This window comes from Pipistrellus kuhlii, unplaced genomic scaffold, assembly GCF_014108245.1.
Source record: "Pipistrellus kuhlii isolate mPipKuh1 unplaced genomic scaffold, mPipKuh1.p scaffold_m20_p_1, whole genome shotgun sequence".
NCBI classification, from domain to species: domain Eukaryota; kingdom Metazoa; phylum Chordata; class Mammalia; order Chiroptera; family Vespertilionidae; genus Pipistrellus; species Pipistrellus kuhlii.
In genome coordinates this window covers 176,943,536-176,967,993 of record NW_023425404.1, presented here as the reverse complement: position 1 = coordinate 176,967,993, position 24,458 = coordinate 176,943,536, and the positions used below count along the sequence as shown (strand labels likewise).

The window sequence follows — 24,458 nt, the reverse complement described above, 5'->3', positions numbered from 1 at the left end:
CTATTACAAGGAGTATTACATCAAATTTACTTTAAGAAAATTTCTGAGCTCATTTTCTGAATAGGTTGAATTAAACAATGGTAAATCTCAAATGCTCTACATAATACTAATAATTAAAATTGACTTTTAAATTAAATTTTGAAACAAAGAAATATGTACAAAAATGCAAGGGGGAATTGAATACATTCCATAGATTTTTTTCAACCTTACCATCAAGTTGATAGACCATAATAATTCTAAGTTCTTGAAAAGAAACATAAAAAACTATTTGAGTGAAGAGGAATGATATTTTCAATTTCAAAACAGACAATACCAAATTAGTTCAAAACATACAGCATGCACTTAGACATGCTACAGACCTAAAAGATAAGCACTAGTAAATGAATTGCTGGACTGAAAAATAGCATGAGCATGGCTTCACTTACATGTTTTAGTTTTCTTCATAAAAATCTGTCTTCTAATTTGTTTTCCAAGAAAGATAGCAATAAAGATACTAAAGAAACAAACACTTATCTAGTAAAGTTTGATATATGTGTGGTTTTAGTGGGTCATATTGACTGATCTCCAAAACATAAAGAATCCATAGAATTCTATGTTCTCTTACCGTCCAAGAAAACACTGCCAAAGAGGACGATTCTGTGTTGCCAGATCAGAATCTTTAGAACCAAACAATTTAGCTAAAAGTCGAACAACAGCTAATCGCTCTTCTCCATCATTGCTCTAAGGGAAAAGAAAAAATATATAAATCAGGCAATTTATTCATTACATCATAGGAAAGAAAATGAAACATTCCCCAAAAGCTACAATTTCACATACTGCTTATAGTGATGTGAGAACTTTAAAATACATGCTCTTCTTTACTAGGCTGATATTGTTTTGATTCCATGTTTGATCATATCTGGTTCGTTACTCTTACTTCAAACCCTCAATACTGCTAATATAAATCAATTTATCCCTTAAATGTCAAACACTAGAATAAGGGGAAGTCTTATTCTACTTGCAAGTGACTGCTTTAGTAGCTTAGTGATTATTTCAAATGATGTTACATTTCACATCTATGTGCTTAGCTACTGAAATAAAAATATGTGAGAACTCTGAATACATCAATAAGTGGAACAACAAATTGATATTTCTCTCTCTCTACCTCCCCCCCTTTCCACGCCCTTTCTAAATCAAATAAAACATTTTTTTAAATTAAAAAAAAAACTTCAAAATTTTAAATTAATTCCTTGAGTCAAGTTGGAATATAATTTATAGTGATGGCATAATTTTTTGATACAAAAAATAATGTATATTATTAATCTATCCCAAAGTCTAAAATTATATCATTAAGATATTACATAATACATTGTTTGACTATACATATATACCTTAATAATTAAAACAATGAACAAATATTAGAGATTTGGCATCAACAATTTGCCAGTGACTTCCACAAAACCAAAACCAGCCAAAACCGGTTTGGCTCAGTGGATAGAGCAACAGCCTGCTGACTGAAGGGTCCCGGGCTCAATTCTGCTCAAGGGCATGTACCTTACCTTGTTTGCGGGCACATCCCCAGTAGGGGGCGTCCAAGAGGCAGCTGATCGATGATTCGCTCTCATGGATCTTTCTAACTCTCTATCCCCCTCTCTTCCTCTTTGTAAAAAAAAATCAATAAAAAACACCCTCCTCCAAGAAAAACCCCCCACAAACCTCAAAAGTATGCTTGTACTTTTCATTTCTTTTTATCCTAGCTAGAAAAGGTAACTAACTCTAACCGATTCAGAATAATTCTCTAAAAATTTCCACTCTAATCAAAATAAGGCAATAGTAACTGGGTTTTTGGTGTGTTTTTTTAAACAGATTTTTAAGGAGAGAGGAAGGGAGAGGGGGAGAGAGATGTGAGAACAGAATACAGGCCAGCTGCCTCCTGCACCAGCCCCGTTGGGGATGGAGCCTGAAAATTGGACACGGGCCCTGATCAGGAATCGAACCAGCAACCTTTCAGTGCGTGGGACAATATCCAACCAACTGAGCAACACTGACCACTGCAGTATAGTAACTGTTTTACAGTACTTTTAAATTTGGAAAATAAATGTAAATCGATCTCTCCCTCCCTCTCTGGAAAATAAATGTAAATGTCTTGTGTGTGTGTTTTAAATATAAAATGTGGCAAATTTCATAACTACAGACAAAACCGTTAAAAAGGACAACTCCAGGGTATCCCTGAAATATAAGAGAATAGCACTCTGTGGACCCATGCAGTGGACAGTATATATAGTTGTATGAAGTAGCCAAGTACAGAGTAAAATAAAAAATTGTAACCTGTGACTATTAACTATTAAAATTTTTAGCTATAAAACAAACTACAACAGAAATAACATTAACTTCCTACAATGTTAATTTAAAAAAAAATTAAGAGTAATTGGGGACTGGTAGACTGAGTTAATAAATCATTGAAGAGGGTCTGCTGAATCAAGTGATGAAGGCTTAGATCTGGATGTGTTGAGTTAGTATAGCGCTGGGGTGTTGATCTGTGAGTGCCTTGTGCGGGGCCTGGATGAGGTTGGTTGACCTATTTGGAAATGTCTTTTGTGTGAAGTGTATCTTTAGGCATGTGGAGGTATTATTGATATGAGAAAATGCTAAGTAACTGATTTACTATCTGAAAAGGAATTTATTATCGGGGAAAGGGAGGGAGGAAGAGACTGAACATAAATTGTGCACCTATGGATAAAGACAACAGGGGAGGGGAAGGGGGTGGAGGGTGGGGTGGGAACCTGGTGGAGGGGGGAAGAAATGAGGAACCTTTGTAATAATATGAACAATGAAGATTGATTTAAAATAAATATTATAAATAAATAATCATTGAAGAAGGTGATACTGCTCAGTCTTAGCCATTTTGTTGTCATATAGAAATATCAACCGAAAATTGCCAAATCACCTGTTTTATATATATATATATATATGTATGTATATATATATATATAAAATATATATACTTTATTGATTTTTTACAGAGAGAAAGAGAGAGGGATAGAGAATTAGAAACATCGATGAGAGAATCATCGATCACCTGCCTCTTGCACACCCCAACTGGGAGGTGCCCACAACCAAGGTACATGCCCTTGACCTGAATTGAACCTGGGACCTTTCAGTCTGCAGGCTGATGCTCTATCCACTGAGCCAAACCAGTATCGGCTGATTTTTTAATTGTTGCAACTATTACAGGTCCTATCTAATAAAAGAATAATATGCAAATAAACCATAATTCCACTACAACCACAAGCCACATCCATCAGCCAATCAGGAGCACATATGCAAATTAATACAACCAAGATGGCTTCAGCTACAGAGAGGGAGACTTTGGTATCCCTGGCGATGGAGGAAGCCAAGCTTTCCACACATCCTGCCTGGTCCAGGCCTCCGCTTAAGGCTACAAAGTTTCAATTATAGAAGATATATAAATTCCAACAAAAATGGCTGTGGCCACGGAGCTAGAGAGAGCAGGAGGTGAGAGTTGTCAACAGTGATGGAGGAAGCCAACCTTCCTCAGCCCTGGCTGGCCCAGGACTTTGCTCCAGGCTACAAATTTTCAATTATAGAAGATAAATCAATCCCAACAGAAATGGCTGCTGCTACAGAGCAAGCAGAAGGCTTGGCTCTGCTCCAGGCTACAAAGTTTCAATTGTACAAGATAAATAAATCCCAGATACCTGGGCCTCCACTTGGGTCACTGGGGTACGTGGCTGGCCTGCAAACCACGATAGGCCCCTTGCTCAGGCTGTCCCACGTCCCAAGGGAACCCTGATCCAGGATACCCTTCAGGGTAAACAAGCTGGCCCCCACCCATGCACCAGGCCTCTATTCTATCTAATAATATGCAGATTGACCATCACTACAACATATAAGATGGCTGTCCCATGTGGTCAAAGATCCTGTCCCTATGTGGACACAAGATGAACACCACAAGATGGCCAGTAGGGGAGGGAACGTGGGAGGGGCCAGGCCTGCAAGGGAGGGCATTTGGGGGCGATCAATCCTACAGGGGATGTTCCTCTCTCCCTTACTCTTCCTCTCTGAAATCAACAGAAATATTTTAAAAATAAAAAAATAAACAAATCACATCTAATACTCAATACCATTTAATAACATGTATCATAAGTTTTTGTGATACTCTACATTTTATACCTATTATTTGTGTCACTGTGTTCATCAAGTATTTAACAACTACCGTATTTTTCGGACCATAAGACGCACTCCCCCCCCCCCCCGAAGTGGGGGGGGAAAGTCCCTGCGTCTTATGGTCCAAATATAGCCTACACATATACTTTAAAAAAAAAGTTTTTTTACTTGCCCGGCTCTGTGTGGTCTCTGTGTGCTTGCCCGGCTCTAAAATGGTTCTAAATGCTGCTGTTTACTTTACAGGGTTGATTACATGTGTTTATGACTGTGATGTTGGGTTTTAATGCACATAAAATATTTTAGGACACTATTTGTTTCAGAATCTTTTTTTCTTCATTTCCCTTCTCTAAAAACTGGTGCGTCTTATGGTCCGGAGCGTCTTATGGTCCGAAAAATACGGTAGGTAAGTTATACTTTTGCAATGTATATTCTCCTATGACCCAGATAAGAGATACTGCTGTATTCAAATGATTCCAAAATTTATACCTTAACTAAATATTAAAAGGATAAATTGAACTCATATTTTACAGCTAAAGAAAAACTAAGTTATATATATTTTTTTTTTCTGAAAGTTTAAAAGGCTTAAAAATTATAGTCAGTCCTACCTTCAGTTTGAATTCAAGCTGCGGCATGACAGATAATAATAAGTGAGGATCTATAGCAAAAAGCTCCTGAATCAGATCAAATATATGTTCTGACAAATCACTTACTGATGATTTTCCAAGCACCAGGACTTGATTGAAAAACTATAGGAGATAATAAAACAAAAATATCCATTTCATTTAAAAACTTAGTTTTTTTTTAAATAAACATGGGTTTAAAAAACTATAATTAGGCATTATATATACAACTGAAGGGGATGAAACAGAACAGATATTTCAAGCAATATATGATATGACAGTCACAAAAACAGATTAAATTAAGTTCTACACATCAAATCATGAATGTTACATGGAAGAGAAAGGTTAAAAAAAAACAACACAATTCATTGTTAACTTTCTTTCAAGTTAGAATGACATTTGTGGGAATCTTAATTTTCATTAAAACAGAACAATTTAGTCTATGTAATTCATCATAGGACACTTTATAGAGAAATTTCCTAATAGCAGAGAAAAAAATTTTTCTTATCTTTTTTATTTGAGTGTGACCAATTTTTCCATAACTTCAGATGAAACCTCCATTTCCTACCAACACATACACCCTTAGAAAAAAAAGTATTAGCCGAAACCGGTTTGGCTCAGCAGTAGAGCATCGGTCTGCGGACTGAAAGGTCCCAGGTTTGATTCCGGTCAAGGGCATGTACGTTGGTTGCGGGCACATCCCCGGTAGGGGGTGTGCAGGAGGCAGCTGGTCGATGTTTCTCTCTCATCGATGTTTCTAGCTCTCTATCTCTCTCCCTTCCTCTCTCTGTAAGAAATCAATAAAATATATTTTTAAAAAATTATTAAATTTGAAAATGCTAGAGGCATTTGTATGCAAATGATACAAGCATATACTTTTCTGTAGTATCATCAAAAGATATTTGTTTTAAAAGGCAACATACTTTTGTTCTAAATGAAGCTGTTTATAGGCTAAATAAACACATATGAGAAAGTTGCTCATAAATTAGTACATGGATTAAGAATTACACAATTATGGAATAAATACAGGCTGAAATACATACATTGGCAATGCAGGCCTCAATAGTCTGGACTGTCCTTTTCAATAGGCCTTTTGCAAGGTCAAAGGACTGTTTATTTAAGTTCTGAAAAAAATACAAATATGCAAAGTTACAAATGATTTGGTGAATTTATTCTAGCACCATTAGAACACTACGGTCTTCAAGCATACAAAATATAAAGCAAAAAATACAATGGGCCCTGGCTGCTTTGGTTCAAGGGTTAGAGTGTCAGCCTGCAAATTGAAGGGTCCTGGGTTTGATTCCATTCAAGGGCACATGCCTCGGTTGCAGGCTTAATTCCCAGTAGATGGTGTGCAGGAGGCAGCCAATCAATGATTCTCTCTCATCATTGATGTTTCTCTCTCTCCCTTTCCCTTCCTCTCTAAAATAAATAAACGTATTTTTTAAAAAATGGGATGGAATCCTAGTTAAAGTTTTACCCAATATCTGTTAGTTAAGTGGTCTTAAATGCAGAATTTGAAAATAGCACAATTATGAATAAAAAAACAAAAATAGTACATTCGTTACTCATAAACTATATCGTTTAGTTTTATTAAACTCAAAATCACAGGCTTTTGGTTTTGCTAACCAACTTAAATTGGCAATTACACCCATGTATCCTAAACACACACACACGCACCCCTCTCTAACTCATGATCTCAGTATTTCATTGTCTGATCAACATGTGCTATGAGGAAGAGTAAATCTAGAAAGTTTTCCAAGTAAAACTGCCAATAAATTATAATTCTGAAATGCTGAATACTAAGTTCACTCCTTAAGATTCCCAATGCACTACAAAATATTAAAGGGTCTAAAATGACTAGAAAAAAAATACAAACTTAATATTTAAAAACTTACTGAAAAGGAAATTCTTGCTTTGGAGTACATCTCTATACTCTGAAGTTTTAGACCAAACTGAGATTCATTCAACATCAATTTTCACCTCTCCCAAACAGATGGTAAAAATTGTAGGCTTTGTAAGTCATATGGTCAATGCTACAACTATACAACTCTGCTTTTGTAGGGTGAAAGCAGCCATCCTATCTAATAAAAGAGTAATGTGCAAATTAACCATCACTCAGTTATATCCATAAGCCACGCTCACCAGGCAATCAGGAGCAAGTATGCAAATTAAGCCATCCAAGATGGCTGTGGCCACGGAAAGAGCAGGAAGGAGGCTTGGGTTTCTCCAGTGATGGAGGAAGCCAAGCTATCTGCCTGCCCTGGCCGGCCCAGGCCTGCACTCCAGGCTACAAAGTTCCAACTATAGAAGATAAAGAAATCCCAAAAAAATGGTGGCAGCCACGGAGCTGGATAGAGCAGGAGGCTAGAGTTGCCCATAGTGATGGAAGAAGCCAAGCTTCTGTAGCCCTGGCCTGCCTTGGCCTCTGCTTAAGGCTACAAAGGTTCAATTATAGAAGAAAAATAAATCCCAACAGAAATGGCTGCCACCATGAAGCGAGCAGAAGGCTTGGCTCTGTGCCAGGCTACAAAATTTCAATTGTACAAGATAAATAAATCCCAGACACCAGGGCCTCCCCTTGGGTCACCAGGTGGCATGGCTGGCCTGCAAACCACCACAGGCCCCTTGCCCAGGCCACCCCACACCCCAAGATTAACCCCCACCCTGATCTGGGACACCCTTCAGGGCAAGCCAGCTGGCCCTCACCCATGCACCAGGACTCTATCCTACCTAATAAAAGAGTAATATGCAAATTGACAATCACTCCAACACATAAGACAGCTGCCCCCATGTGGTCAAAGATCCTGTCCTCATGTGGATACAAGATGGCCAGCAGTGGAGGTCAGTTGGGGGCTATCAAGCCTGCAAGGGAGGGCAGTTAGGGTCAAACAGGCTGGCAGGGGAGCAGTTAGGTATCTATCAGGCTGGCAGGGGAATGGTTATGGGGTGAACAGGCTGGCAGGCAGAAGTGGTTAGGGGCAATCAGGAAGGCAGGCAGGCGAACAGTTGGGAGCCAGCATTCCTGGATTGTGAGAGGGATATCCGACTGCCTCTTTTGGCCCGATCCCATAACGGGCAGTCGGACATCCCTCAAGGGGTCCCAGAGGGACACCCTCCTCCCCCGTGCACAAATTTTGTGCACCAGGCCTCTAGTAGATAAAATAAAAGAAATTAGCATACTGTGCTCAATAAAATTTTATTTGCACAAATAGGCGATGAGCCAGACTTCTGACCCTTGCTCCAGACTTTTATTCTACTGGCAAAAGGATAAAATTAGCTCAAAATTAAGGCACCTTTTGTATTTCTTTAAATGGTATATTATTGCCCTAGCTGGTTTGGCTCAGTGGATACAGTGTTGGCCTGTGGAATAAAGGGTCCCAGGTTCTATTCCAATCAAGGGCACATGCCTGGGTTGCGGGTTGGATCCCCAGTGTAGGACATGCAGGAGGCAGCAGATCAATGATTGTCTAACATCCTTGTTTGTTCATTTATTTATTTTTGTTAATCCTTGCCTGAGGATGTTTCCACTGATTTTTAGGAAGAGTGGAAGAGAGAGGGAGACAAAGAGAAAAATCGATGTGAGAGAAAACACATTGATCGGTTGCCTCCTGCACAAACTCTGACCAGGCTGTCTAAGCCAGGAGGAGCCTGCAATCAAGGTATGTGCCCTTGACTGGAACCAAACCAGGCCGACACTCTATCCACTGAGACAAACTGGCCAGAGCTCATCATTGATGTTTCTCTCTCTCTAACCTTCCTTCCTCTGTAAAAGCAATAAAAATATATTAAAAACACAACAATTACTATAACAAAAAACACAACACCCCACTAATGTTATTTAATTAATCTTAATAATGATGATTAACATTATCATTATAGTTCCTGCTTCTGCCTAAATCTTTTTCTGCAAGTGCCTAAGAAAAATGTAGGGTATGAGTTCTAAGAAAAAAATACAAATTTCTATGCTCCACACCTACGTTACAAAGAAGAAAATACATTTTCTTTTTTTAAAAACAACAAACTAACCAAGACAGTACTCTAACCCCTTATAATTCCGAGATTAGATCTGAGTAGTGAATTTAAAATATTTTTAATTTTCCAGAAAATGGATAGCACTTAACTGAGTGAAAATATATGTTAATCAATACATCTTTTAAAAACAATAATAGCTCCAAGACTGATGTGTGTCACTCCATTTTATTTGGGCTAGATAATGATAGTAGAGATAACTATGTGGGAGGGCAAATGGTGAAAATAATTGTCTTATGGTTAGTACTACCTTTAAATATTAACCTTTAATATTTTCATATATACAGACCTTATGTGCAGGAATGAGGTTAATAAGAATGGAGTCCAATAACTCTTGAGTAACTCCATCACCTTCCATGATGATAGAACTCATCAAATCTAGCATGTGCATTTGTACCTTCTTATTGTGGCTATTGCTAAAAAAGAGGAAGAAACAGAAGATTAAAAATCCAGGCATACAAAAAGAAAATTAAAACATCCCAATTTAAAACAACCGTGTCAGATATATAAGAATTTTAAGTTGAAGGAACAATGCCAATATTGTACTATATACTTTCTCCTTCTCTTAATTATTACAATAGCCCTAAGTTATTGTAAAGCATTTTACAATAGAAACAAAGAACTTTACAATGAATTAAGTTCTCACACAATTAGGATTCAAACAGTGAGTTAAATTCATAAAACAAAAATGTCAACTTGAAAGACCATTTATGTTTACATGGCTCCAGATTTAAAAATTTTTAAGTATGAAAACAAAAATATTACAAGATAATGAAGGCAGTTTTTCATCCTTCTAGATCTTAGTACACTCCCCAAAATAAAACAACAAACACACAAAAAAAGTCTAGGTCGTAAACTACATGCAAGTAAGTTATACTGCATATAGAAGTTTTAGTTGAAAGTTTGATATAAAATGCTTATGGGAACTTAGACTAGAAGGTTCTAAAAATGTCATCCTGTTATCTCTCAAAGAATTTCAAACAATAAAAAAAAATCAATAAGGTATAAAACCAAGAATCAGTTTTGGTCCTATTTCCTTAACCAATTGAAGAGTCAACTAGTCATCAATAAATACGCCTACAAGCTTATTTAAAGAGACTGACTAAAAAATGTTTTAACTAGTAGAACATCTAGATCTCTCCTTATGTCTGCATCTTAACTAAAGACTTGACCTGTCCAATTTCACATTTGTCAAAATATATATGCAAAGACAAATCAAGAGAAATGTTATAACTTAGTTATACCACTATAGATACAGGACATTTTAAATCAAGACCAAATTAGCCTGGCTGGTGTGGCTCAGCAGTTGAGTGTCAACCATGTGAACTGGATTCCCAGTGTGGGGTGTGCAGAGGCAGTGATCAATGATTTCTTTTTCATTATTGATGTTTCTATCTCTCTCTCCCTCTCCCTTCCTTCCTCCCTCTTTGAAATCAATAAAAATATCTAAAAACAAAAACAAAAACAAAACAAAAAACCCCCCACATTAAATTTTAATATAATTTGTGTATTTCTCCTCATCTATAATTTAAAAAAAATAATTCGAAATTATGTATGATAGACATCCTGGGCATTTAGTGGTAAAATGTACAGATGAAAAATTTAAATGTTGGTGGAAAATTTGTCATATCATTAGATACAGTTTCCTATAACTTTTAGAAAGACAACCCTTTTGCATGTCCATCCAAATATTTTCATGTTAAACCTTCTAAGAAAAACATTTCCAATAACTCTATAAGATATTAGTGTATAAGCACAGCAAGAAAAAAATCAAATGCTTCAAAAATAACTTACTTGATCACTGAGAAGAGAGTCCTAAAAAGCTGAATAAAAATCTCATTGCAATCTTCCAATTCAAAGCAGATGTTATATGACTTAACCCAAGCTAAATTCTTAAATAAAAAAATAAAAATTATTTACACATACAAAAACTACATAAAAGCAAACTCATTGATAAAACTTAATTTTTAGAATTACAAATCTATTTAAAACATAAAATTCAAACATACAAAATTACAACTGTTAAAGTAGTCATGTACTCTGACTTTTAAAAAGATATTAACCTTGGCATTAACCTTCTCTAATTGAAAAATACTAAATTGTTAAGAAATATATAACTTACAAAGTATAAAAAGCAGTGAAAATTAATTCAACTTGATTCCTTTTTGGATTAGAAAAAAATAGAGAAGTAGGAAAATAAAACCTCAAATAATATAACAGTTTCCCCAGTGGAATATACTTTATCTTTTCAGGACATGAGGAACAAAAAAATATAAAATACATTTTATCAAGTAAGGATGGTATAAAACGAAGATTCACTTAACATTATAAAATTACTATTAAGAATTTTCTATGTGAAACGGTGATATTTTTAAAATAAATTTTTTTTTTACCTCTAATAAATAAAAGTATCTATTAAACTGCGGACTCTTTGTATCTTCCAAACCTTTTAATTGTCTGGTAATAAACAAAAATATGTCCTGTTAAAAAAATGATAAAATATATTAATTTAGGCACAAATACGTATCATTCTTTCACAATACACTAATTTTGTGTGTGTGCGTGTGTGTGTGTGTGCGCGTGTATTCTCTCTTAAAAACTAAAATAAAATGCTTCTTTGGCCAAATGACTTGAGTCTAGCCCATTCAAAACTACTAGAAAAGAACAAATCATATAAAATTACATCCTTTAAAAGCAAAAATAAAGAGCATATTTGATAAACTCTAGTGAGATGTAGGCCCTTCCTCAGGGCGGAGCTCACTGAGGGAGAAGGCCATGCTCAGTTTGAGCACTAAGATCATGAAGCCCAATGTCAATAAACCAGAAGAGTTCATGTCCAGCAGCTCCCAAGCTCTGCTGAGGCTGGAGATAAACTCGGGCCTCAAGGATCAGCAATGGGAGCTGAACATCCCAGTGAGTAAGGATGTTGAAGCTGGTGACAGTTGGAAAGCTATTTATCATCTTTGTTCTTGTACCTCAACTGAAGTCTTTCCAAAAAGTCCAAGTCCAGCTGGTATGAGAGTTGGAGATAAAGTTCAGTGGGAAGCACATTGTCTTTATCACTCAGAGGAGAATTGTGCCTAAGTCAACTCGAAAAAACTGTACAAAGAATAAGCACAAACATTCCAGGAGCTCCACTCTTGACAGCCATTAATGATGCAATCCTGGAGGACTTGGTTTTCCCAAGTGAAATTGTGGGCAAGAGAACTCACATGAATCTAAATGGCAGCTGGCTCATTAAAGGTTAATTTGGATAAAGCCCAGCAGAACAATGTGGAGCACAAGGTTGAAACTTTTTCTGATGTCTATAAGCTCAGGGCAAGAATGTTAATTTTGAACTCCCACAATTTCAGTTTTAAACAAAAATGACTAGTAAAATACTGTTCTCAGTAGAAGCAAAAAATAAATATTACAACTACAAATTTTTAAGCTTTCTCATTCTGACAGAATCATAGATTTATATGTTGTTACCCTTCTTCTAAAACAGAACTTCCATTTTACTATCTATAGTATGCATGATGGCAAACAATTATTTTTCATTTAATGACCTGGACACAAGTCTTTCCATTACTATTTCTGATATGTAAATAATAATTTTCAGTACCTACTTTTGAATTTTATGTGACTTCAAAATTGTGTGGAACAAAAGCAGTAATAAATTGGTCCAAAGGTTGTATTTTCAGGATCATGGTGCTTCATTATTTAATAACCTTTCTTTATAAGTTTTAATCCAAAATAATATTAAATGGAACACACACATTTTAGGACTACTGAAAATAAAGCAGTCAGGTCCTAGCTAATTTGGCTCAGTGGACAGTGTCAGCCTGTGGACTGAAGGGTTCTGGGTTCGATTCAGGTCAAGGGCACATGCCGGGGTTGTATGCTCAATCCCCAGTAGGGGGTGTGCAGAAGAAAGCTGATCAATGATTCTCTCTCAACATGGATGTTTTTATCTCTATCTCCCTCCCCCTTCCTCTCCCAAATCAAGAAATGTACGTGTGTGTGTGTGTGTGTGTGTGTGTGTATGAAATAAGCTCAAGATTAATTAAAAAAAGAAACTCCTCAAACATTTCAAACAAAGGCAGAACCACCAAGATGAACAATTTTGCATGTAGAATAACTTGCAGAGAAAACAATCATTTGAATGTGCAAGTTCTGTTCCACTATTGTTGTTTTCTTTAAATACTAGTATGTGTGTTTTTTTTGTTTTTATTTCAGAGAAGAAGGGAGAGGAAGAGAGAGATTGAAACATCAATGATGAGAATCACTGATTAGCTATCTCCTGAATTCCCCTACTGGGATCCAGCCTGCAACCCAGGCATGTGCCCTTGACTGGAATCGAACCTGGGACACTTCAGTCCTCAGGCAAAGGCTCTATCCACTGAGCAGGTAAGGCTTTACTATTGTTTTAAAAGCTGTCATTAATACATTATTATCCTGTCAATTCAGCCATCTGGGCTTTATGGTAAGTAATCTCGAAGGTTAGATATGAGCAAACATGGACTAGCTTTGATGTTTACAACATCTTACAAAAATGTTAGGCATTTTTATAGATATTCAATGAAAAATAACTGAATTAAAAGCTTGTTTTGCAAGTTACAATAAAAAAAATTTTAAAAATTTTAATTAATTTTTTTAGAGATACACTGATTTGTTGTACCACTCATCCATGCATGTATCAGTTAATTCTTTTATGTGCCCTCACCAGGGAACGACCCTGCAACCTTGGTTATTGGGGTGATACTCACACCAACTGAGCAACCCAGTCAGGGCTTATGACATAATCTTACTATGACAAGATGAACAATATTAAAGTTATATTCCTAGTGCTCGCTTCGGCAGCACATATACTAAAGTTATGTTCCTAAAAGTAAAATAAACTATAAAAGTAAACCAATTCTGTAAAGATTGTATTTACCTTAAGTTTATCATGGGAAGTATATGGAGCTTCTGGGGCATAGATTCGAAAGATGTCAGCCAAACAACATGCTACAAGGAGACGCACATCTTTATTGGGATTCCTGAGGAAAAATTCAGATGCAAGATGCAAGGCTAGTGGGAGATACTGCTGTTTTTCATCTTCTGAGTCCTGATCCATATCCATGAAAGTTTTTACTACCATCTGTAAAAATGTATAAAAGAAAAATATAATCAACATCTGATATTCAGAAATCAGTGGGGGACATACATTTTTTAAAAATTACCATTATGCCTGGCCAGTTGCTGAGCATAGAAAAAGGACCAACTAGGAGGTCACAGTTCAAGTCCTAGTCAGCGCATATATGGGAAGAGGGGTTGCTAAGAATGTGCCAAGAATTTGAGGAAGGGGAAGAAACCAAGATGGCGGCATAGGTAAACATCTGAACTACTACTACAACTAAAAGACAGACAGACATCATCCAGGACCACAGGAAACTGGCTGAGTGGAAATTCTACAAGAAGAAAAGAGGAAAGCACACAGAGACTCAGAGGACCTGCAAAGGACTGAGGTATGGAGACACGCTCGCAGAGAGGAAGGGCGACTGAGTGCCTGGCTAGCATTCTCTGGCGGAAGGAGGAAGGAAGCCCCCCACTAAACTGAACCCCAGTTCCGGGCAAAATCCCGTTAACCCAGGCTCATATGGAGGGAGGGAGTCTGGACTGTCAGGTAGAGAGACAGGTACACAGAGACTCGAAGACTCAGAGAAGTCACAGTGGGCAGAGGTCTGGAGGCTCGGGCGTAGGGGTGCACACAGAGAAGATTGACTGCTGAGGTTGCCACTAACTCTCCCTAGCAGAAGGAAGTTGGAAGCTCCTAACTACACTGAACCCCAGTACCAGACAAGACTGGGGGAATCTGGACTGTCAAATGAAAACTCGGGGGAGCCATGAAAGGCAAAGGTCTGGAGGCGCACATGCAAGGGCAGGGCTGACCTGAAGCTCAGCCTTGAGACTCCGCCCCATACAAGCTGAGCACAGAGGCTTTTGCAATTTTGCAAGCCTGGCCCTATAAGACTGTCTCCAGCACAGGTCTCCCAGAGTAAACACAGCTGATATTAACCTAGCACACAAAGCTACCCTACCAACTTAGGGAAGCATAGGAAATGTGGAAACAAAGTAACAGATCACAAACAAATGGAGGAAAACAAAAGTCTGGATATAGAATTCAAATCCATGGTTAGGAGGTTTTTCAAGAATTCCCTAGAGCCGAAACCGGTTTGGCTCAGTGGTAGAGCATCGGTCTGCGGATTGAAGGGTCCCAGGTTTGATTCCGGTCAAGGGCATGTACGTTGGTTGCGGGCACATCCCCGATGGGGGTGTGCAAGAGGCAGCTGGTTGATGTTTCTCTCTCATTGACGTTTCTAGCTCTCTATCCCTCTCTCCTCCTCTCTGTAAAAAAATCAATAAAATATATTTTTAAAAAAGAAGAAAAAAAGAATTTCCTAGAAAAGGCCGATAAATTTAGCCAGACCCTCAAGTATATGAAAAAGGACCAACTAGAAATTAAATATGCACTGACTGAAATAAAAAAATATTATACAGAGACCCAACAGTAGACTAGAGAAATGCAAGAAACAAGTAAAAAGATTTGAAATTCAAAGGAGCAAAAAAACACTCAACCAGAAAAGCAAAAAAAATCCAAAAAGTTGCCGAAACAGGTTTGGCTCAGTGGTAGAGCATCGGTCTGCGAACTGGAAGGTCCCAGGTTCGATTCAGGTCAAGGGCATGTACATTAGTTGCGGGCACATCCCCGGTGGGGGGTGTGCAGGAGGCAGCTGGTCGATGTTTCTCTCTCATTGACATTTCTAGTTCTCTATCTCTCTATCTTCCTCTCTGTAAAAAATCAATAAAATATATATATATTTTTAAAAGAATCCAAAAAGTTGAAGATAGTGTAAGAAGCCTAGGGGACAACTTCAAGCGTACCAACATCAGAATTATGGGGGTGTCAGAAGAAAAGAGAGAACAAGATACTCAAAACCTAATTCAAGAAATTATGACTGAAAACTTCCCCCACCTGGTGAAAGAAATAGATTTACAAGTCCAGGAAATGCATAGAACCCCAAACAAAAGGAATCCAAAGAGGACCACACCAAGACACATCATAATTAAAATGCCAAGAGCAAAAGACAAAGAGAATCTTACAAGCAGCAAGAGAAAAACAGTTAATTACCTACAAAGGAGCACCCATAGACTGTCAGCTGATTTCTCAACAAAAACTATGCAGGCCAGATGAGTCTCGCAAGAAATAGTCTAAGTAATGAATAGCAAGAACATACAGCCAAGATTACTCTACCCAGCAAAGTTATCATTCAGAATGGAAGGTCAGATAAAGAGCTTCACAGATAAGAAAAAGCTAAAGGAGTTCATTGCCACCAAACCAGTATAATATGAAATGCTGAAAGGTATTCTTTAAGAAGAGGAAGAAAAAAGTAAAGATAAAAATTATGAACAGCAAATACATTTCTATCAACTAGGGAACCCAAAAATCAAGTGAATTAAAAATCTTAGGAACAGAATAAACTGGTGAATATAATAGAATCAGGGGCATAGAAAGTCAGTGGACTGATAATTCTCAGCTGGGAAGGGTTATGGGGGGTGCAGGAAAAAATTGGACAAAAATTGTTCACCTATGGATGAAGACAGAGGGGGAAGATAAGAGCAGAGGGTGGGGTAGGAACCTGGTTGGGGGGAGGGGGGAGAATGAGGAACTATTGTAATAACCTGAACAATAAAGATTTAAAAAAAAAAAAAGATGTGAGTTGAACAACTATCAACTTTTGGATTACTCACAGACACATTATCTGTATCTGCACCAAATTTATGAAGAATATAAGGTTCTCATTAATCATTTTATATCTAGTGCAGGTAAAATGTTTTGGACCTCAAGTGCACAACCAAATTCATTCGATACTTTGTGATATTATTGATGTTTCTTTTATTATCAAAGCTGACTTCATTTAGGCTCCTTAAAACTGCTATTTTATTTCACAGTTTAAGAATTTTGCAATTCAGCTGAAATCGGTTTGGCTCAGTGGTAGAGCGTCGGTCTGCGGACTGAAAGGTCCCGGGTTCGATTCCGGCCAGGGGCATGTACGTTGGTTGCGGGCACATCCCTGGTAGGGAGTGTGCAAGAGGCAGCTGGTCGATGTTTCTCTCTCATCAATGTTTCTAGCTTTCTGTCTCTCTCCCTTCCTCTCTGTAAAAATCAATAAAATATATTAAAAAAAAAAAAAAAAAAAAGAATTTTGCAATTCAGCCGAAACCGGTTTGGCTCAGTGGTAGAGCGTCGGTCTGCGGACTGAAGGGTCCCGGGTTCGATTCCGATCAAGGGCATGTACATTGATTGTGGGCACATCCTCAGTAGGGGGTGTGCAGGGGGCAGCTGGTCAATGTTTCTCTCTCATTGGCGTTTCTAGCTCTCTATCTCTCTCCCTTCCTCTCTGTAAAAAAAATCAATAAAATATATTAAAAAAAAAAAAAAGAATTTTGCAATTCACAATAGAAAGCCGTGTTTAAATATTTTTATGTAGTTGTACTTCTGACTAAATGCGTTAATTATAAAATAACCTCTGCTGTTCCTTATGGTTACAAGACTTAACAAATTCACATTTTAGAATTATTCTAAAAAGCCAAATAAGTATAACTGTAAAAATCCATTATTTCTCAGTCTCAGAAAATAACCACTATTAACATATTTTTTGTGTATTTTATGCGGATTTTTTTTCTGTAAAGATGCAAATAACCATCCCATAATTCCTCATTTCTCAAATCATGATCATTTCCTCATGATTTGATATTTCTTTAAAAGTAGGTTATTATTGATTTCAGAGAGGAAGGGAGAGAGATAGAATAATCAATAATATCAAACCTTCCCCTGACCTTCTGCTATTGTAGCTTCATCTTTTAGTTACATAGTCAGTCTGTGAGAGTCTGCTTTTAAGTTACAAACATCCCTGTGAGATTTAATAGCTAGTAAGCCTTATATCTTGGTTATCTATTAACATTTTAGTAGAGATTGTTATCTAGTTAGAATTGAGAATGATAAAAAGGAGACCTAGCTGGTTTGGTTCAGTGGCTAGAGCATCAGCTTTCAGACTGAAGGGTTCTGAGTTCAATTCCAGTCAAGAACACATGCCTGGATTGTGGGCTCGAACCCCAGTAGGGGACATGCAGGAGGCAGCTGAACAATGATTTTTTCTATTCATAGATTTTTTTTTTCTCTCTCTCCCCTTTCCCTTCTTGGAAACCAATAAAAATATATTTTTTTAAAAGTTGAGAGAGAGAGAGAGAGAGAGAGAGAGAGAGAGAGAGAGAGAGAGAGAAGGGGGAGGGAGGAGAATGATATAAATGATATAGTATAGAAGAAAAATACCCAAAACTTAGGAATTCTTAGAGATCAAAGATAATCATAACATTCACTTTGGTAGGACTAGCAAGGCCACCTGAAATCATCTTATATAGAACCCTCTGTTCAGACATAATTCACCTAACCTCAACCAACAAAACTCATATTTATAGATGAGTAAACTAAGAATCGGTTTAAATGCTAATGCAAGTTGACAAAAGAAAAAGGAGAGAGCATACACACCAGAGATATTTGGCCCTTATTTTATAAGAGCCAATTAATTGTTATTAAGCAATACCATAATATGGTCAGATTTGCATTTCATGAAAATTAATCTTCGGCTAAAAGGTAGCCAATAAAGGAATGCCTCATCACAAGATTAATAGATCCATATAAGGTAATTTGGCAAGACTTTCAAGTCATTAGAGACATCTAACCAAGTATTCTGAAACAGTCAGAGTAAGAGGGAGGTGAGAGATAAAGTGAAACAGGAAAATGGTACTCCTAAATGCTACAACAAAGGAGCTTTAAATAAGATTATATAGGATATGGGAGTTATAAAAAAGGTTTTTTGGTTTAAAAGACAAAAGATGTGTATTTGTCATTTATTGCTATGTAACAAAATAACCCCAAACAATAATCTATACTAATAAAAGGGTAATATGCAAATTGGTCAGGACACCCTCAGTAATAACCAAACAGCAGGCTGTATGGGGTGACCATGCCAGCAGGGGGTTAGTGAGGGACAACCACATGACTGAACAGCAGGCTGCATGGGACAACCAGGCCAGTGGGGGAGGGGGGAGCAGTGAGGGGTGACCAGGCTGGCAGAGGGAGGCAGTGAGGGACGACCAGGCAGGCAGGGGGCGGCAGTTGGCGGGAACCAGGCAGGCAGGTAGGTGAGCAGTTAGGAGTTATTGGTCCTGGATTATGAGAGGGGTATCCAACTGCCAGTTGGACATCCCCTGAGGGGTCCTGTATTGGAGAGGGTGCAGGCTGGGCTGAGGGGACCCTGCTCCATGCATGAATTTCGTGCACCGGGCCTCTAGTAAACAGTATTTATTTATCACACTCTCTGTGGAAAAGGACTTGGAGAATGGCTTAGCAAGGTGGGTTTAGTTTGAAATCTCTCATGAAATTGTATAATTAGTCAAGGTTATAGTCACCTGAAGGCTTGATTCATTGAATTATGAATGAAATAACTAGTTCAGACAATCTCTAAATGTACACTAATCTTTCTACAACACAATCCACCCATCTTGGGTGAAATTATGTAAATTTTAGAATTTAATATGCCTTAAATTTTTTTTTCAATATATTTTGATTTTTTTACAAGAGGAGAGAGGGATAGAGCACCAGAAACGTTGATGAGAGAGAAACATTGACCACCTGCCTCCTGCACACCCCCCACTGGGGATGTGCCCGCAACCAATGTACATGCCCTTGACCAGAATCGAACCTGGGACCTTTCAGTCCACAGACCAACGCTCTACCACTGAGCCAAACCGGTTTCGGCTGCCTTAAAATTTTTATATTAAGTGATGGTTCACCCACTACAAGGTTTTCGTTAATAATGCAAATTTTATAATAAAAGAAAACACGATAATTTTAAGAGAAATATAGAAAGTGCTTTATTCAAAGTAATGTCCATCGCTAGCTACACAGTTCCGCCATCTTCCAGGTAATTTGTGGATACCATCCCAATAGAACTTTTCTTATTTGAGGCAAACCATTCAGATACCCAATTTTCCACTTCTTTGTATGTTTTGAAGTGCTGCTCAGAAAGTGCATGCGCCATGAATCAGAACAAGTGGTAATCTGAAGGAGCAAGGTCTGGTGGATACAGTGAGTGGATTAATACTTCCCAGGCAAGTATCTTTAAGTGGTTTTGAAGTGTGTATAATAATGCATTATCATGACGCAAAATTACTTTGCCATGTCTTCAAGAACATTCTGGTTGTTTTATGATCAAAGCATGGTTCAAATTGATTATTTGTTGTTGGTAGTGATCAGTATTAAAGGTTTCAGGTGGTTTTAAAAGCTCATAATATACCACACCTTCCTGATCCCACCAAACAAAGAGCATTTTCTTCTTTCCAAAGCAATTTGGGCTTGCAGTTGATGTTGATGGATGAACTGTATCAACGCATGATTTTGTGTATTTGGAATTCTCAAAATAAGTCCACTTTTCATCACCAGTCACAATTCAATGCAAAAAAGACTTTCCTTCATGCCATTGAAGCAACATTTTACTGATGACTTTTCGGTTTTCCATTTGTCTTTTGTTCCATTGATGTGGCACCCATTTTCCTTCCTTTAAAATCTTTCCCATTGCTTGTAAATGATAGGAAATTGTAAACATTTAATCTTTCTGCAAGTTGTTTTTGAGTTTGACACCCATCTTCATCCAATCATGCTTGAAATTGTTGGCCTTCAAATTTTTCTGTTGATCTGGATATTTTTGTCTTTCACATAGAAATCATCACTTTTAAAGCATTTAAACCAGCATTCATAAGTATCTTGAGATGGAGCATGTTCACCATAAGCTTCCCGAAGTATACAGTAACTATCAGCAGCACTTTCCTTCAAAATAATGAATTAAAACTTCCTGAAAATGCTTTTTTTTGGCATGAAATTTGACATTTTTAATGTTAGCACCTTCAGAAAATTTGACATATGAAGTTTTGAAGTTTGCTGTCAATACAACAAAAAAGCATACATGTCAAATTGCACATATATCAACATATATGTGTAACTCAATCTATTGGGGAAAAAAATCCGCATTATTAACCAGTACACCTGGTAAGTGAATACATATGGACTGCCAGATAAGAATGAGCACTGAACTATTTCCCAAAATATAATCCAAGATAGTTTCATATAATTATCTGTAACAATTTTATCTAATATCCATTTGAGGTGAAATTTAAGAGAAGCAGATGAAGTACGGGTAGTTAAATGCATATGCCGTTAGAACTACAAAATTTAAAGCTCTACCCAATAAACATTCTAATTTTGGAGTTCAACACATTAAAGCAATTTTTGGACCTACAGCTCAAAGATAAAGCGACTTGCTGACCAAATCCATACTATTAGTATTGTCTTTTTGTTGAATCTAGATTTTTTTTTTGGTGTTTTTTTTTTGTTTTTTTGTTTTTTTTTACAGAGAGGGAGAGGGATAGAGAGTCAGAAACATCGAGAGAGAAACATGAATCAGCTGCCTCCTGCACAACCCCTACTGGGGATGTGCCTGCAACAAAGGTACATCTCTTGACAGGAATCAAACCTGGGACCCTTCAGTCTTTAGGCTCACGCTCTATCCACTGAGCCAAACTGATTAGGGCAGTGGTCAGCTAGATTGTAAATTTTTTAAAAAGAAAACCCTAATATTCTTAAGGGCACTGACTGCTAATTTCAATTAAGTTGGCTCCATACTGAATACAACTGATAAAACTTACATTGCATTATCAATTTAGGCCCTTTTAACCTCAGACCTGATTTTAATTTCCTTAATTCTCAAAATCAAATGAAGTACTTCCAAGTAACTTTTTAAGTGTCCATGGACAGATAAATGAATAAAGAAATTGTGGTGTGTGTTTGTGTGTACACACTGAATTTATAAGCACACACTGAAGTTTCCATTGACAGATAAATGGGTAAATAAATGAGATCTTTCTTTACACACACATAGACGAAATACAGACAGTGAATATGCACACATTGAATTATTACTCAGCTGTAAAAATTAATGAAATCTTGCTACTTGAAGTAACATGGATAGACCTTGAGGACATTATACTAAATGAAATAATCCAGAAAAAGACAAATACAGTATGATCTTTCTTATATGTGGACTCTTAAAAACAAAGCACCAAGCTCATAGATACAGAGAACAGATTGGTGTTTGACAGAGGCAGAGGGTGATGGGTGGGAGAAATGAAAACTATTTGTGGGTTGTTTTTCTGTTTAAATAAATTAAAAATTTTGAATTTTCAAAAAGGAAAAAAGAAACACTGCACCTGAACAGGAGGAACAAATAAACAACAACAAAGCTTTAATACAGTTATTTTATTCTATTTCAACAAGTTATTGTTAGGATAAAATTTTATTCTATTCCAACAAATTGTTAGGATAAAATTCAATAATCTATTTTTCTAATAAGCCACTAGAGGCTACCTGAACATATAATTTCTCTTGCTACTAATAGAGTCAAGTTTAGTATTCTTTAATGCAGCAAATTTATTATTTCATATCTAAGTTGTATGGTATGGAAAAGTTAGATGTTACACATTCACTATCTGCTTTCTGAACTCCAAACCCAATTCTATTAGCCTGAACCCATTTAATAAGCATGTGCTACAAAACAATAATTCCTGAAAATTTCTAAATTAGAGGATATGTTTTACCCCATTTGTTTCTACCTTAGAGGTAACCAGTTCTATTGGGGTTCTAAAAATAACCTTAATACTGATCACAAAGAGACAGTCATCATAAAAGCTATTTTTAGTTTCAAAGAAACTTCTGAGGTCATAAAATTATGAGTAGCGTTAAAGCCTTATAAATTCTGACACTTGCATTGAGGCTTCAGAGGTTTTGACTTGGTTTTAACATAACCTTAGATGTTCTCTAAGTTGGGTATTAGTGAGGTAGAAGGATAAAACAAGTAAAGGCAACTTTGACAAAGTAAAATAATGAATTAATTTTACATTTTGACCTTTACATTGCAGAAAAAAATTTCAATTCAGAAAACATATTTTGTATAGGTGAAGTATTTATAATACAACTTTTTATAATACCATTTGAGCTCTTCCTGAGTGCCACACATATTTCAAGTAATTTAAATGTACTGTTAATTCACCCAATACAATGATTCCTGCTCTTCCATCATGCTGTCGGTTTGAGTGGGACAGAGCCCATGCTAGCATGGAAGAGGCTCTTTTGTTTATTGCATTGGATTTGGCGCCCTGCTGGTCTTGGGGATCACAGAAATCTTGGCACAACATTTGGGGGCTCGCCCGGGATTTTTGCCTGGATTTTCCAGGACTCTCCAAGGCCCCGAGGGACTCCGATCCGGAGAGCCAGACTGGCCGCGTCCTTACAGGCTCTGCAGTTTGCTTGTTCCAGATGTACTGCCAGTGCCCACTCCAGACCCTGTAGCCCGGGAACTCAGTGTGGGTAAAGAAACTCACTGTCCAAGGACTCAAAGGGACGCTACACTGTCATCCTGAGCCTGCCCACGGCTGTTGAAGTAGATGGCACCCAGACCTGACTACACGACTCCCAGCTCCTGCATGGCCTGGATCCTGGCAACTAGCGGCCTCACCTGTGAGATCCCCAGCCTGGGCTCCACGCAGGCCAGGAGGAGACTTGATGCCTGCAGGAGGGGAACGGGACTTCAGTGAGGCCAATACTGATGGGAACTGTGGTACTAAGGGTCTTGGTAACTGTATTTGTTGTTTATTCTGAAAGGAAGTAGGCTGAGTCAATGATTTGACTCATGCACATAAGACAAGGGGAGAATGAGAGGACAGGGCAGGGTGAGGATAAACTCCAGACTCCACTCTATTTTGTGTAACTGGACCCTAGCCCTCACCCAACCAATCAGGGTCAGCCAAAGCAGTGACATCACCAACGGTCTAAAACCCCTGGGCTTGGTGAAATTCGCTCTCTTCCACCATCTGTTGGAGTGAGTGGGACAGAGCCCATGCTAGCATGGAAGAGGCTCTTCTGTTTATTACATCAGACTTGGCTCCCTGCTGGTCTTGGGGATCACGGAATCTCACGGAAATCTCGGTACAACAATACCTCAGTATATCTCTGGCCTAAGCAACCTACACTTCTAATTTAAGGGGGCAATCCTAGTTCCACCTTTAATATTACTAAAGTGCAAAACCTGCAGCAATCCCCCTCCCCAAGTAATAAAACAACAAGCCACAGGAGTCACAAGCCACATAATTTCCTGGTGGTATTTTGGTAGAAAGGACATGATAAAGTCTTTGCTTATTCTTTGGTGATACCATACAACATTCCATTGCCTCAAAGGGGTATTATGTAATGCTAGTGCACTGTTAAAGGACAAGGCATTATGCAAATGATCTGTTTATCATTAACCAGAACTGATTCTATTTACATGGTGAATCTCTTTGTTTATTGTTTACTACAGCCATTCAGCATAGTAATGTGAATTATGGATGATAGCATTTTTACCCTGGGGCTCTAGATTTTATTAAAGATAGACTTATAATTTAAAAAAATAATAATACAAAGATTTCTTGTGGGACAATTACCATCCCCATTTAATAGATGAGGAA

At 37.5% G+C, this 24,458-nt stretch overlaps 1 protein-coding gene and 1 pseudogene across 24 annotated transcripts in view; one reads left to right on the top strand and one right to left on the bottom strand.

The window, feature by feature from the left end:
* Nucleotides 1-24,458, bottom strand: part of PDS5A (PDS5 cohesin associated factor A) — a 98,927-nt gene that overhangs the window by 52,905 nt on the left and 21,564 nt on the right. For 22 of the 24 annotated variants that reach the window (XR_004984343.2, XR_004984345.2, XR_004984342.2 and 19 more), the window contains exons 3-9: nt 13,738-13,941; nt 11,213-11,299; nt 10,614-10,711; nt 9,109-9,235; nt 5,831-5,911; nt 4,773-4,913; nt 605-720 (exon numbers count right to left, since the gene is read on the bottom strand). Coding sequence is in view for 15 of the 24 variants with exons in the window: in XM_045573298.1 (XP_045429254.1) it covers nt 605-720; nt 4,773-4,913; nt 5,831-5,911; nt 9,109-9,235; nt 10,614-10,711; nt 11,213-11,299; nt 13,738-13,941 (854 nt within the window). In the remaining 9 variants the exon portion in view is untranslated. Of the gene's footprint in view, nt 1-604; nt 721-4,772; nt 4,914-5,830; nt 5,912-9,108; nt 9,236-10,613; nt 10,712-11,212; nt 11,300-13,737; nt 13,942-24,458 lie in introns of those variants that run through there. The other 2 variants (XM_036418178.2, XM_036418206.2) reach the window with 2 other exon arrangements.
* Nucleotides 11,588-12,178, top strand: LOC118709180 (annotated as a pseudogene).